This window comes from Rhinolophus ferrumequinum, chromosome 2, assembly GCF_004115265.2.
Source record: "Rhinolophus ferrumequinum isolate MPI-CBG mRhiFer1 chromosome 2, mRhiFer1_v1.p, whole genome shotgun sequence".
NCBI lineage: Eukaryota > Metazoa > Chordata > Mammalia > Chiroptera > Rhinolophidae > Rhinolophus > Rhinolophus ferrumequinum.
In genome coordinates, this window is record NC_046285.1 from 11,740,111 (window position 1) to 11,755,317 (window position 15,207).

Sequence of the window (15,207 nt, forward strand, 5' to 3'; positions counted from 1 at the left end):
TACTTGTCAAAATGAGGGCCTGATACTGGACATGGAGACCTGGCCAAGGAACTGGGTTGCTAGAAGGACTGGCTGAGTTGCCAACTGGCCCCACCTTTTCTCTATATACATACAATGAAGACAACTATAATAAACCTTCTTTGCTATGTTTTTCATAATTTTATTAATTTAAAGTCCTGGGATATGTATCAAGGCAAATTTACCTTGTATCAAATTCTATTTTACAATTCCTAGTGCTATGACAGTCTGGATATTTAGTTCAATTTTTTTCTGAATATTTCTCATGGTAATAGCTATGCAACTTTCATTTTTTAATTAAGTAAAAGTAATAAATAAATAAGTCAATATATAAATTTTGTAGTGCTTATGAGTATATACCAGGGGTGCCAAAAAATTGTATGCACATGACTTGTATTCATCTTTTGTTATCGGTATAACACTGAGTATTACAATTTTAATACAGTTTTTTCCTTTCTTACAACATGTATACATTTTTTTGGCACCCTCTGTATTCTTTATATTGTTAGTTATTATACAGCCACCATCATCTTTTCTAAATTAGGCTATCTACAAATTTCAAATGACTTTAAATTTATGAATATATCACTATAATCATTTATCCATTTTAAAGCAGCAAGTACCAACGGAACAAATGTTTATCATTTCAAAAATAAAATTATTTCAAATACAGAGAATGCCAAAACAATGTATATACATGACTTGTATTCATCTTTTGTTATCAGTAAATATTGAGTATTACAATTTTAATACAGTTTTTTTTTTTTTTTGCCTTTCTTAAAATGTGTGTACATTTTTTTGGCACCCTGTGTATAAATGTTCTGCAATTATTGGACATTATCTTGTTGGTTTAGGAATGATCATAAACTGAGTTCATTTCTACCGCAACTATCACATTTCAACACCATTATTAATCCCACAATAGACTGAAACAGTCGTATAGCCAAGTCCAAATTAACTGAAAAGGAAATAAGTGTAATAGGCAATGCGGAAGTTAGAGAACCCAAACAATTCTTCCAAATAGCCTAGCATGAACTCACTACAATGTTTTCCACCTATTCTTTCCCTATTTAGGATTACATACCATGTATTTATCCCACATAAACATGTCTTTCTGTTCTTACTAAGAAAAAAATGTTTAAATTCCTAAGCATAGTGGCAGCAGGTCCTGCCTGAGATGGGAATGTTTATAAGCTTTATGATATTAACTGCACCACTCAACCTCAGGTGGCATAAAGCATGCAAAAAAGAACTTTCTGTCAGTTTTATTATTTCTAAAAAGGTTCCCCTTGAAGCAGAAGAGTGACCTTGCTCTGCTGAGCTGACATATGCCACTGGATTAATGGTCGAGCTCTGCTGGAAGGAAGCTCACGGAAACATTACAACTCCAGAAGCTGGGCTGGCGGTGACCATTAATCAGGGGAACCAAAATCATGCATCAAACACACTCATTTAAAAGTAGTAAAAATGACTTAAAAAAAACTTTTTGAGAATTAGCTTGTTGTTTGTCATTACTTTTGTTCAAGTAGATTACTGCACGACTAAAATGTCCTTTGGGAGACCTTTAGAAAGGTTATTATGTACCCAGGGGCCAAGTGAATATGGAGGACATTTAAGACTGATGGAGGTAACTAGCAGAGAGTTTTTGTTCCAGAGAATTTGATGGGGAAGCTTATTAAATGGATTCTATTTTTCATACTTAATTTTTACTCCTTTATTTCTCCATGATTTCAAAGCAGTGTTTACTATGGATGTTTGCCTCTTTGTGATGATTTCATTTTAAGGCCAGAGTAACTTGATTTAGTGGTAGAAACATTTGACTGGTAAACTTGTTAGGAGATTTTTCAGGAACCTAAATGTGAATCAACACATTCAACTATTAAATATGTTAAAAAGTATCTTAACAGACTTAAAAGTACTGTACATTCTTCCACCATGTGTTAGCGAATGAAAACATTTTTAAGACTTTTTCTCTCTTGGATTACTAAAAAGGAAATAAGGCCTAAGATCCTGAAAGAAAATGTTCAGTTTTATTTAGCAGATGATAAGTTCCTCTTGCTTTTTAAAAATCTTTTTAATGATAAAATTGAAGACCTTCTCTTTTATATTTTTAATAGTTTGTCTTTTAGATTAATGACACTATACATAATACATATGATATCATTTCATTATTAGGTAGAAAAAAGTAGTAGAATCAGGCCTTTGTTAAGAAAACCAGAATATTTGGTACTTAAGATTGTGGTCAATGTAGTAAGGCCTATTGCTATTAGTACTTCAAAGTTATTTTTCTCCGTAAAGCATTGTTCTCTTTTTTTACCATGATATTCAACATTATCTTCTTTTGTTAGCCATATCCTATAGAGGAGAATTATTTATGCAGAATTATTTATTTGTTTTTAAAGTTAGTCATAGGATTAAAATATTTGAAAATATTGTGACCACAGTGAAGAACTATTTGATATTTGGCTCTAAGTAGAAAAAAAATCAAATATGCACACAATAAAGAGTTAATTTTCTAAATTTATAGGAGGATAATACATATTTCTTGTAACTGGAAATGTGAATCATTCATCTTGGGTATTGAATTCTCTCTGTCAAGGTACCTAAAAAACAGAATTAGTAATGGAAATTTGCTCAGGGAAATAACTTATCTTTGGGTAGGCGTGGTAAACGTAGGAAATATGTTACCCGTAATCTCTCATTCCTCTTCTCACTATCTTCCCTAAAACACACACGATCTTCCGTAACTATGGTAGACCTGTGTTAAGCATGAACTCGTTAAGCATGAAAGTGGCTTTAGAACCCTTTTCAACACAGCTGTTCATGAAGGTCTTAACAAACTATCCACGCTGGTGCAAGGATTGAAAACTTCTTGGTTTCCAGAGATGGACAACTTTGGTTTCCAGAGATAGACCATCCAGACAATGGAAACTCCTAGTGAAATATTCTTGTACCCAATACACAACACTCATCTAGTGCCCAAAATGATAATGATCACTCGAGGTAATGTTTCTTTCTCTCCCTTGAAGAGTTCAGGAGATAATTATATTAGATACGTTTCTGTAATCTAGTGCTCCTTTTAGAATACAGTGCATAGTAATTCATCTTTTTTTGTTACTTTACCACCATTTTAGCAATTATGATCTTTGGATTTGGTGATTTCTAAAGAGTTTCTTAGTCAATAACTGCACAATTTCTTAGAGTAAATATTTTTAAAGATAGTTAAGCAAATTCAAATTGTATTGATTGAAATTAATTTCACTTCCAAAATCCATGATCATTTTAAGGGGACTTTCTTTAGATTGACTATAAATTATGTAGATATAGACATATGAACACAAAGTGTCTTTCACGTACTAAGACGTGAGTGCAAATTAATATTTGTAAATGGGTGAATATAAATTTCCAAGTTGACATCTATTATATATTATTAACTTTATTTTTTGTGTGTGTATAAACTTAATCTGCTTTTAGGAATTGCTTCTATATTTGCATACTATTCATTTGAATAGGGCTCTGTTTAGCTCTTATGGATTGAATTATTTGGTTGATGGCACAAGTACAGTGTAAATTCTTCCAGGATAGATTCTTGCCTATCTTGTTCACATTTTTAAAAGCTTTTTATTTCTTTTATATTCTATAGGATTTTTTAAGAATCATTGATATCAAGTGACTGATCTTTTGCCACATTATGCTTTTTACCTGAAGAAAACATATTTAAGACATATCAATACTACTTACTTTAAGAACTCTTTTCAAATAAAAGAGAATATCTTAATTTCCATTCAGTTCCTAAAAGTGCAGCATGACTTACATTCTATGGATGCAATGTCAATCATGAGCTACAGTAATAAATCATGCAAAGGTACAATTGAGACTTTTAAGTATTTGAGTCTTTTACTCATAAAACTTGTTTTTTTATTACATTAAATGGGCTGATATGAATAACCACTTTTACGGGTTATGGATCATTCTGCATTGATTTTTTTTAAATTCTAGTTTCTTTCCTTTGAGGCAGTTTCAATTTGCAGAAAACATCTCTAGTAGCACATCAATGTTTGAAAGTAAAGCTTTAGCATGGAAATTTTGACACAACTTTAAAGCACACAGTGGAGTCAGAATCTGCACTTCCTTTAAATATTTTGCAGCTGGTAGAAAAGATACTGACCCAGGCAGATCAAGTACACTAATTTTTGTTCTAAGAGTGCAGATGTACGTTGAAAATATTCAGAGTATTGATATACAGAAGGTCCCCAAAAATGTATACACATTTTAAGAAAGGAAAAAACTGTATTAAAATTGTAATACTCAATATATACCGATAACAAAAGATGAATACAAGTTATGTTTGACTTCTGCAATTACGAGAGGTGCTCAAAGTGGTTACCATCCACGTCCAGACACTTCTCATTACGGCGAACTACTGCTTGAGCGACGTTGACCTAAATGTTAACATCTCTTAAAATGTGTATACATTTGTTTGGCACCCTTGGTATATTTGAGCATTGGGTTGCCTTTACCCAAGGTAAAATGTTAAACACCATGTTTCACAGCTCTGGTTGTCTTTTAGCCTTCAGCCCCTCTGATGTCCTATGCAACCGTCTTCCATTGGCACTCCATCAGAGTATAATTATTTAACACTGAGGCAAAACTAACAGATTACTTTAAGTGAGTTAAATTTGTTTCACACTCTTCAAAACATCTCAGCAGCTGAGTTAGAACAATTAAATCCCCAAATGTCTTTGGACATTATTGAAATTTAACATATTATTATTCTAGAATATTCATACAAGTGCATAATGAAACACAATTCCGATCTTCTAGAGCTTAGTACTAACCAACACTCTATATGCAGTACTGAGATGATGTGAAAACTAATTGGCAGAGTGTGTGTAATTTTTAATTTGCCAGTATATTTCAAAATGCTGCGGATGTCTGACTCACATATGCAAATTTTTTCTTTGAAATAGACTCTGGAACTTTTCTACCAGTGTCTTGCTCAAATTTTAAGTCATGCTGGAGATAAGATTTTACTTGAGGACGCCCAAAGTTGGTAGGTAGTTAAGAAATGAAAATAAGGGTCAAGTTCTTTTGGTCAAAAGGTTGATTTACACTTCCAGAAAGAAACTTCCTAATTCTTCTTCACGTTGATAAATTTAGGCTGGCCATTGTTCAAAGAAGCTTATTCAGTTCCATCCTTTCTATCAAGCTAACTTTCCACAGTTTCCATCCTGCTCACATAGCAAATTTCTTTGAAAACAGAAGAAAGGATCAAAACCTTGGAATGGAATGGCGTAATGGAGAGTACATAGGGGGGAGAATTATAAAAACCGATTTTTTTTTCACGTTCTGGGTCCTATACGTTTTCTCATTGAGAAGGACTAGATGATTTCTAAGAACCCAACCAGCTTTATATCATGAAATGACATTCTGTAATAACTAGAATTATTACAAAACTGCAGAAGAAATGTGACTAACAAAAAATGAATCCTCTAAAGTTCTTTAAATTATACCTTGCATTGTGTAGAGATACACACATACACAAACACACAAATGTGCTCAAACACCCCAAATGATACTTGTTCAACCCTAATTTTGTGGAAACAAGTAGACTATGTAGAAGAATGTAATCTTCACAATGTAATCTCAGTCTCTCAAAAGGGACTCCAATAACATACATTTTTATCACAAAGTTAGTTGTACTCGAATAAATTTAGAAAGTAATACTTTCTTTTCTCCTTAAATATGTCTGTACTTTTAAAAAAACATGACCTAAGCAACACTAAAGATATTTTTACAGATTCATTCTTTAGAAATTTATGCTATGATCAGCTCGCTTATTTATTTATTTATTTAATTGTTTATTTATTTACTTGTTTGCTTACTTCCTTACTTACTTATGGAGGGGCACCTGGATTAACTTTTTTAAAAAGAAAAAAAAAGACTTTTTTTTTTAGAGCAGATTTAGGTTCACAACAAAAGGAAGGTATAGAGTTTTCCCATATATCCCCCAGTCCCCACACATTATTGACTCTGTACATTATTTTCTAGCTATTATATAAGTATATTTATTTTTTTCTAAACCAACATTTCATTATGAATATTTTCAAGGATATGTAAAAAGTAGAGTGAAGTGCAATCTACACCATATATCCATCACCCAGTTAATCATTAAATAATGGCCAGTTATGTATCCTCTTTATGCCCACACACTTGCTGTCCCTCACTAGATTATTTTGAATTTTAAATAAAAAAATAACAATACTTCTTTAACTTCTTCAAATAGCTAGTTATTTAAAAAATTTCCTTCGTAGTCTTCTGGATGTTTTTGTTATAGTGATTTATTTGATTTATATCTAAACAAGACACATGGACTATATTCGGTTGACACAACTTTTCAAAGTTCTTAATTTATACTTTACTTTTTCTTTTTCTTTTACTTTACTATCTTCTCTTTCTTTCTATTGATGAGTTTAAAAAATGAGGTTATTAAAAATTCAGGTCCTGTATGTTTTCTCATTGTCTAGATTTTTATGATAGATGGCATCCTCTTGGTGTAAGTCAACATGCTCCTCTGTCTTTGTATTTAATCTGCTAGTGAAATACAAAAGCTTGGTGTGATTGACTTTTTTTTAAAGATTATTTTATTGGTGGTACTAGGTGCTTCCGTTATGAAGCATAAATTCTGATTCCCTCTTTTTGTGATTTTAGTAGCCATTGCTAATCATTTCCTAGATCCATTAGTTCATTAGGGGTTTACAAAATGGTAATTTGTAATTTCATCATTCTTAAATGATTAGCTAGAAAAAAAATACATACGTATACAATGTCTAACAATTAAGTTCACCAACTTGCCAGGATGCACTTACGAAGGTATGACAATTAAGTTCGAGAACTCATCCTAGAAAAAGTGCTACATACCTCATTGCTGAATATCAGTATGGTCACCTTCCAAGTACTCCCCTTGGGTAGCTATGCATTGATTCCAGTGCCTAATCCACCTTTCGAAGCTATTCTTTTTCTGGAATGGCCATCGGACCTGTCATCGTCGTTTTACTCTTGATGTCCTGAATATCATCAAAATGTCTTCCTTTCAATATTTCCTTTATCTTCGGGTAAAGAAAGAAGTCATTGGGGGCCAAATCAGGTAAGTAGGGAGGGTGTTCCAGTACAGTTATTTGTTTACGGGTAAAATTTTCCTCACAGACAGTGCTGTGTGAGCTGGTGCATTATCATGATGGAAGAGCCATGAATTGTTGGCAAAAAGTTCAGGTCGTCTAATTATTTCACACAGCCTTTTCAGCACTTCCAAATAATAAACTTGGTTAACTGTTTATCCAGTTGGTACAAATTCATAATGAATAATCCCTCTGATATCAAGAAAGGTTAGCAACATCGCTGCAACAAGTTAACGAACTTAATTGTCAGACCTCATACTTTGGCAGCAAACAGGTTTCATAACCTTGGTATATTAGCCTCACAGCTGTGTTTGTGTCGAAGTGTAGTAGTGTCTTGCTGAGTGGCATTCATTATTGTTGTATTTTTTTTGTGCCATCGCGAGAATGTCTAAGCTTGAATTAGAGCAATGAACAAACATTAAATTTCTCGTTAAGCTTGGCAAGAGTGGAAGTTAAATCAGGGACATGTTAGTCCAAGTTTATGGGGATAATGCTATGAAGAAAATGGCAGGATACAAATGGATTAAACAGTTTTCTGAGGGGAGAGCGCATCACTGATGAAGAGAAGTCAGGTTGGCCAGTAACGAACGGAACTTACAAAAACATTGCAAATATTCATCAAATTGTGCATCAAAATCGTTGGCTGACTGTGAGAAGCATAGCAGACCAAGAAAACATTGATAGAGAAACAGTTAGGAAAATCTTAAGTGATAATATTGTCATGAGAAATGTGTGTGCAAAAATGGTCCTGAAGAAGCTCTTGCATCATGACAATGCCCCAGCTCACACGGCACTGTTCGTGAGGGAGTTTTTAGCCAGTGAACAAATAACTGTATTGGAACATCCTCCCTACTCACCTGATTTGGCCCCCAATGACTTCTTTCTTTACCCGAAGATAAAGGAAATATTGAAAGGAAGACATTTGGGTGACATTCAGGACATCAAGGGTAATGCAACGGAAGGTCTGTTGGCCATTCCAGAAAAGAAGTTCCAAAATTGCTTTGAAGGGTGGACTAGGAATTGGTGTGCATAGCTTCCCAAGGGGAGGACTTCAAAGGTGACTATAGTGATACTCAGCAACGAGGTATAGACATCTGGAACTTTTTCTAGGATGAATTCACGAACTTAATTGTGAGACCTCCATATGTATGTATGTATAGAGAGAAGATTTTCCTCATTAAGTATGTAGTGACTCTAAAATATATTTCATACAAGAACAGATTAAATACTTAAGTATTTCCCTTTACTTACCAATTCTAACAATATAACTGTAACATTTCAAAGACAACTACTGAATTTTCTTTTTAGCATCATTATGGACTCATGGATTTTGATATAGTAGATGTATTTTAATATAATTCAGTTATTATTCTTATTGATAATAAAATTAACCCATGGTTGGATAAAATCTACTGCAGTGAGAATGTTTTCAATATGGCCCCTGTATTGTTTTGACATGGCCCCAGTAGACTTTGAAGGTTTACTTGCCTTATGGTAGGACAAGATGAGAATTCTGAGAATTCTGACTGAGAATCTTGACTCCAAATGTTATTGACATCATTATTTATTTTCATTTCCCTCAACATATGTATTTACATATACCAATGTTATTAATGACAATGTGATTACTGAAAATAAGTTAAATTTTAATTCGTCATTGCTTTTTGTCCTTTGGACAGTCAAATTACTGTTTTTTTAAATTCACTTAAAATAATTCCTCTCTCTAAGCCACCACTTCAATATGGAATCGGGTTCATTTGTTTCATTTTTATCTGGAATCTTTAGGGGTTGTTTTATTTTTATATATATTTTTTTATAAATATGTAAAATATAATATGTGAATGGTCTTAAAGTCAAATCTACAAGGCAAGGTATATTCAGAGAAGTCTATTTTCTCTCCTGTCCCTTTTATACTTTATTTTGCCCCATTTCTCTAAGAAGGAAAATACATATTTGCCTGTATTAAACCACACTCATGTATTTCCACCCCTAGAAAAATGGCATCCTACTATGTACATTTTTCTCCACTTGGCTTTTTTCACTTACACTGTATCCTGGAAATCATTCTATAGAAGTATAAAGAGATGTATTTCAATTTTTTACAATGACTTACATTTCCATTGCTTTGCTATATATTAGTCAATTCAGTTCCTTCTTGATAAACATCGAGATTTACAGCTTTTGATAATATAAAAACTTTACAATTAATATGAATGTGTAAGTCAATTTGTGTCTCTGGTGCAGATGTCTAGAAATAGAATTGCTGGGTCAAAGGGCGAATACAAAGGTAATTTTTCTAGTTTTGCCAAAGTACTCTTCAAAGGTGTGCCATTTTTCAAGCATATCTAATTGGACAACAAAAGACTGCATAGATTTATAAAGAGTCTAGTTAAGACTGAATATAATCTAATATCAACAGAAACAAAAAAATATCTAAAATATGAATTGCACTTTTATTTAAGTTACTTTTCTCTTGATAGCTATTTGTATAATAGCTCTATCTTGATGGGAGCTTCTGTCACAAGATAACATTTGCTAAATCGAATCCATTACAATTATGCAATGCAAAATTATCAATATTCAAGTACATTCTCATTTATAAAGGACTATTTTTTATGAAGCCAACTCGCTTCCACATGATTCACCTTTTTATTCGAAACTTAACAGTAGAAATTATAAATTTATTCATTGTCTATACCTCATAATAGACATTAGCCCTTTTTCATCATAAGCCGTAACCTATACATCTCAGAAACCATCTCAGAACATCACTAACTTTTAGACTAGTGAGTAATGAAATTTTTAAAATGTCATTTTAAATACGTAGATTTGCCTGTTAAGGGTGTCTTAGCATGGATTGATATTATACTCCTCTGGCTTAAAGCTGTTGAGTGATTCATAATGAGATATGAATGACAAAACCAAAGTAACAGTCCTGAAGACTTAAACCAATATTCCTAAACCTGCTTCTCTTTATTGAATAATGAGGAGAAATTAGTTTTAAAATATAGTGACTATTTATTACTTAATGGGAGAAGATAGTGTAGAGAAATGCTGAAGCGAGCCCATCCCGTGCCCTCCTGGGCAACATGACCCATTATCCAGTGGTGGAAATCATGCTGTAGCCCTCATTAATATTTAATAGGCGGGACAAAAGCTGGATGTAGGCTACAAGATTGCCCTAGGCGTAGGCTCCCACCGGCCCTAAGAAAGTTTCAGGTATATAAAAGAGTAACATTTCCCTGTGTGCAGAAAGTTTATCAGCAGAGTAAGAATACATTCAATTCCCTTTTGTGATCTCTGGGCGATGATGGCCTGGTGGAAATGCCTACCAGGCAAGTTGAAGTAATTAATGCGTTGGAAGTCATTCTAGGTTAGTAAACTCTGCATGAGAAGACGTGGTATTTTCCAGTGTGGTTTAGTTTCAGTCCTTTTCTTTCTCTCCTCTTGCCACAACCTGAAGGGCTTGTTCAGCAGGGGTGGCAAGTCAGCAAAAGGCGTTAATTGTGTCTAACACAGCTATCATCCTGGGGATGATATTCTGTATCACATTGTCTGTCAAGCTAACCCCTGTCACAGTCAGGATCTTTCTATTTCCGCTCATTTAAAAGGGAAACAGGGAGTTTTAAAGATAGCTGCTGGGGAGAGACAAGTGTCAAGAGTGCTTGTAAGGACTAAGAGCCTTTGAAGTTCACTTGAAATAAAGTGGTCTGTGACTTCTAAAAGGACAATACAAGGTTTTATAGATTACTGACTCCCATTATTAACTTTTCTAATTACCAGGTTATTTTTCAGTACCACCAGCTCATTTGGAAAATACAAGCTCGAAAGGAGATAAAGTTCTTAAGATAGAATATATTTTGGGGAATTATGGGTACCAAAAGACGTAATATCAGATACCCACCTTGCCAAAAAAGATATAAAATTAAATGGATAGTGAGGAAATATCAATTTTTTGACTTAATGACTCTGAAGAATTGAGTTGCATAAGAATAAAAAAATTTAGCTTTGTAGTACAAAAAGTAACCAAGGGAACAAGTCTCCTATTAACATGCTGAGCTTTCTCTCAAAAACTAGTGAATGAAATTGACCCAGAGGTCTCATTGCAATTCCATGTTAAATGGGGAAAAATTCACTGTTACTCCAAAACTTAGATTGTGCATGCATAAATGCTGTTTTCACATTAATAGAGCTATTCTGACATCAAGTAGAGAATTTCAAGTTATCTAGAGTCAACAGTGGAAAATGCATTTGTGTTCCTTTTGTTTTTTGTTTTTTTTTTACAAATATGATCTTTATGAGGCATAATATTGGCTCTACTAAGATGCTTTTTGTTTGTTTTGTTGTTGTTTGTTTATTTGTTGGTTGGTGGGTTATTAATATATGCCGGTCCTAAGAGCAAAAGTAACACTGTAAAATAAAAATTTAATAGATTTTCTCCAAGGTGTTTAACACTATAACATAAAATGCATGAAGATATTTTATCTACTGTAAATATTACAATGTTAATAATAGTTACACCTTCCAGTGCCTTTAGCTCTTCCAGAGAATTTTTTTAATCCTGTATTTGCAAGACTGATGCTTATTGAACCATAATCTAATATATTTCACACTAATATATTTTATCAATGAGAGTCACAAGTCCTAAATTTCCTTCCCTTTTCCTTCCTTTCCTATTTTATAGCGCAGCAGCAGCCTTGGCAATTTTGATCGTTTTCGGAATAATTCCACCTCAAAATCAGATAATCCAACTGAGGTTAGTATTTACTGTGTTTTTATGAATAATATGCAAACATATTATGAAAAATTATGAAAAAGCCAATATCACTTTTGCAAAGTACAGTAAAAAATAAATATATTTAGAAATCATAGCCTTACATATATTTCTATAATACGTGAACAAATAATTATTTAGTACTTAGTACCATAGTGGATATGAAAAACTATCTAAAAAGCCTAACAGATGTTTGGAAAGTGAGAACATGAAATTAAGGAGAGAATAACTACTTAATGAAACTCAGACAATCCCAAATTTTCTGAGCATTTCCACCATAAAACAATATAGTATACGTTAAAATTTATTTAAGTTTTAATTGCTTTGATTTAGAAATGATTAAATAGCTTAATAGTAAATTTGTTAAGGAAAACATATAGCTGCTTAATTGTACTCTCACACATCTAATGTCTGCATTGAAATGTCATATGGTGACCATTCCATGCACATTTGCAAACCATGAGCACTTTAAAGGTACTTTAAGGAAAGCTTCCCCACATGTGATACATTTGTTTTAGAGCAATAGGTTTTAGGTTTCATGCACTTTTTAATTATTCATTCCAGTTAGTGTATTTTTTTCTTTTATAAATATTTTTTCCCTTTATTACATCTAATTTATCAAAATACTTTTCAGATTCCTATATGCATCTATCTATAATACATTAAAATATGTTAATTTCAATAATGGATATTCTAGACAAAATAAATGGAAATAAAATGACATCTATTATTACTTTATAAATGTCTCTATTAGGACATATATGTGTGTGTGCACATTATATATCCCATTTTATACATATATACTACACATATTCTCTTTTACCCATCTATATATATGCATATGAATAAACTTGTATATAGCTATATGGTCTACCAACATTTACATAATTGTAAATAAAATGTACTATATGTATATAAATGGTGAGAAGATAGATCTACATAATTTTATTTTCAGTTAACATACTGTGTAAACTTTTAACTTTCCATAATCATATGTAGATATTGAGAATTAACCTATGAAAGTTTCTCAGGATCATTCAAGTTCATTGATTAGTAAGAGTGGCTTAGTCATTTGTGAAAGTTTAGTAAACCTGGGAAAGTAGTTTGTACATTTTTCAGTAATCCAGCATTCATTCATTTAACAAATATTGATTGAACATGTATTTTATGACAGGATTTCCGTTAGACATTCAGAAAGTACTGTTTTAATAACAGATGAAAATCCTTACTTTATGAAGCCTGGAGTCTAGGAAGAGACAGATTAAAACAACAATAAACTAAATAAAAATCTAAATAAAATTGTGATTCAGGCTATGAAAGAAAATCACAGAAAAAAATGTTAAAATTAAAAATATGTTGAGATAGTTTGCTTTGAAGCTTCTGTAAAGAATTCTAGAAACATCTAAAATTAAAAACATTTATCATACTTTTTTGAAGTTAAGGCAATGATAAATTAACACAGGTAGTGATGAAATAATATACTTTCTTATTTATTTTAGCGTTTAATTTTACATGAAGATAAAGTTTAAATAGAGAAAAGAGAAGAAAAGGCTAACTCTAAAATTTTAAAGTGTTTCCAAGTTGTATTTTATTCAAGGTTTTTGAATTAAACAAAGAATCCTTGCCTTTATAACCTTGAATGTAGAAATTAATGAAGTGCAATGAGGGCTTAAATTGGCTGTCCATTCATATTTATCATAGACAATTTGGGGTAAGATGTGAAGCAAAACATAATATTGATTAATAATGATGTTAATTATGTGGTAAAACCTTCATATTAAAATATTCAAGTTCACTAAAGAGAAGTTTCCCATTATTTTTTATATGCAGGGAATGACTGACTGCCCACCTATTCAGAATGCTGGGTAGTGCTAGACTAGATGACCTTCAAGGTCCTTTCTTAAAACCTGAGATATTAAGGACATGTAACCCAAATATGTTCTCCAAGAAAAAAAAATCTTTCCAAAGTTGTTCGTGAGAAGTTTTGCTTATTCAAAATATATTGAGGATCAGTTATGTTCCAGGAAGTAGTCTAACCACTCAGAATAAATAAAACAGATAAAATCTCAAATTTCACAGAGCATACATCATATTGGGATATGCAGGTCGTAATCAAATGAACGAACACATGTTATCAGGTAATGTTAAGTGTTTAGGAGAAGAATAAATCAGGTAAACATGCAGGGAGTATAGACATGTGTGCTTATTTTAAAGAGGGTGATCAATCAGAAAATTTCTGTCCTATTACTTGGCATGTGATTAGAAACCTGGATGGAGGAAAGAATACATTTGTGGATATCCAGGAGAAACCAATGGCAAAAGCAAGTACAAACTTTGATGGGAACATAAAGAGAAACAGCAAGGGGGCTAGTATGGCAATACTTAATTACAATTGTTTTCAAACTTTAGCATGTATCAGAATCACTAGAAGAGTTTGTTAAAACACAAGCTGTCCCCAAATGATGCTGAAGCTGTTGGCCTTGGGACCCTATTTTGAGAAACACTGCTGCAGTGAGCAAGGGAAATGTGAGAAGTAGCGAGGGGTGAGGTGGTGAATATGTTATATTTCATATACTCTATATAATGTAATGTACATCACATTATAAAATATAGTAATTATATCACATTATTTTGTTATGTCATAGAGTAATATTCAGATTAATGTTTTTATTGCTTTATTTTATTGTCTTTTGTAAACAATTCTAACTAGGTATATCAGGGGGAACCCATAAATGAAAGCAGAGAAGAAAATAAAACTTCAAATCATGGAGGAAGTTTAGGTAAAAAAATGAGAGCTATTTCCTGGACAATGAAGAAAAAAGTGGGTAAAAAGTACATCAAAGCCCTTTCTGAAGAAAACGTAAGTGGACTCGTTAATCACTTGTATTTTTCTATTAAATTTTTCTTAAAATATTTAACAAGTTCTTCTAGACATAGAAATACTTGTGCTTTATGAAGGACTTTGACATCTATTTCTCCCTCAATGGCTGTGCCCAGAAGTTGGCTGCAAGAAAATACTGTTACTCCCATTTTAATAGAGGAAACTGAGGTTTAAAAAGATCATGCATGTAGTATGCGAAGAACATAAGTCATTTATGTTCTAGAAAACATCAGCACCTCATTCCTTTCTCCTGCCAAATAATATTCCATTTTATAGATAAGTCACATTTTATTTATTTTTTCATCAGTTGATGGGCATTTGGGTTGTTTCCACATTTTGGCTATTATAAATAAAGC

At 32.4% G+C, this 15,207-nt stretch overlaps 1 protein-coding gene across 1 annotated transcript in view; it reads left to right on the forward strand.

Annotated features, from left to right (window-relative positions):
- The window catches only part of SAMSN1 (SAM domain, SH3 domain and nuclear localization signals 1), a 48,131-nt gene that overhangs the window by 9,593 nt on the left and 23,331 nt on the right, over positions 1 to 15,207 (forward strand). The window contains exons 2-3 of the mRNA XM_033122389.1: positions 11,881 to 11,952; positions 14,681 to 14,830. Of these exons, the coding sequence (XP_032978280.1) occupies positions 11,881 to 11,952; positions 14,681 to 14,830 (222 nt within the window). The remainder of the gene's footprint in view (positions 1 to 11,880; positions 11,953 to 14,680; positions 14,831 to 15,207) is intronic.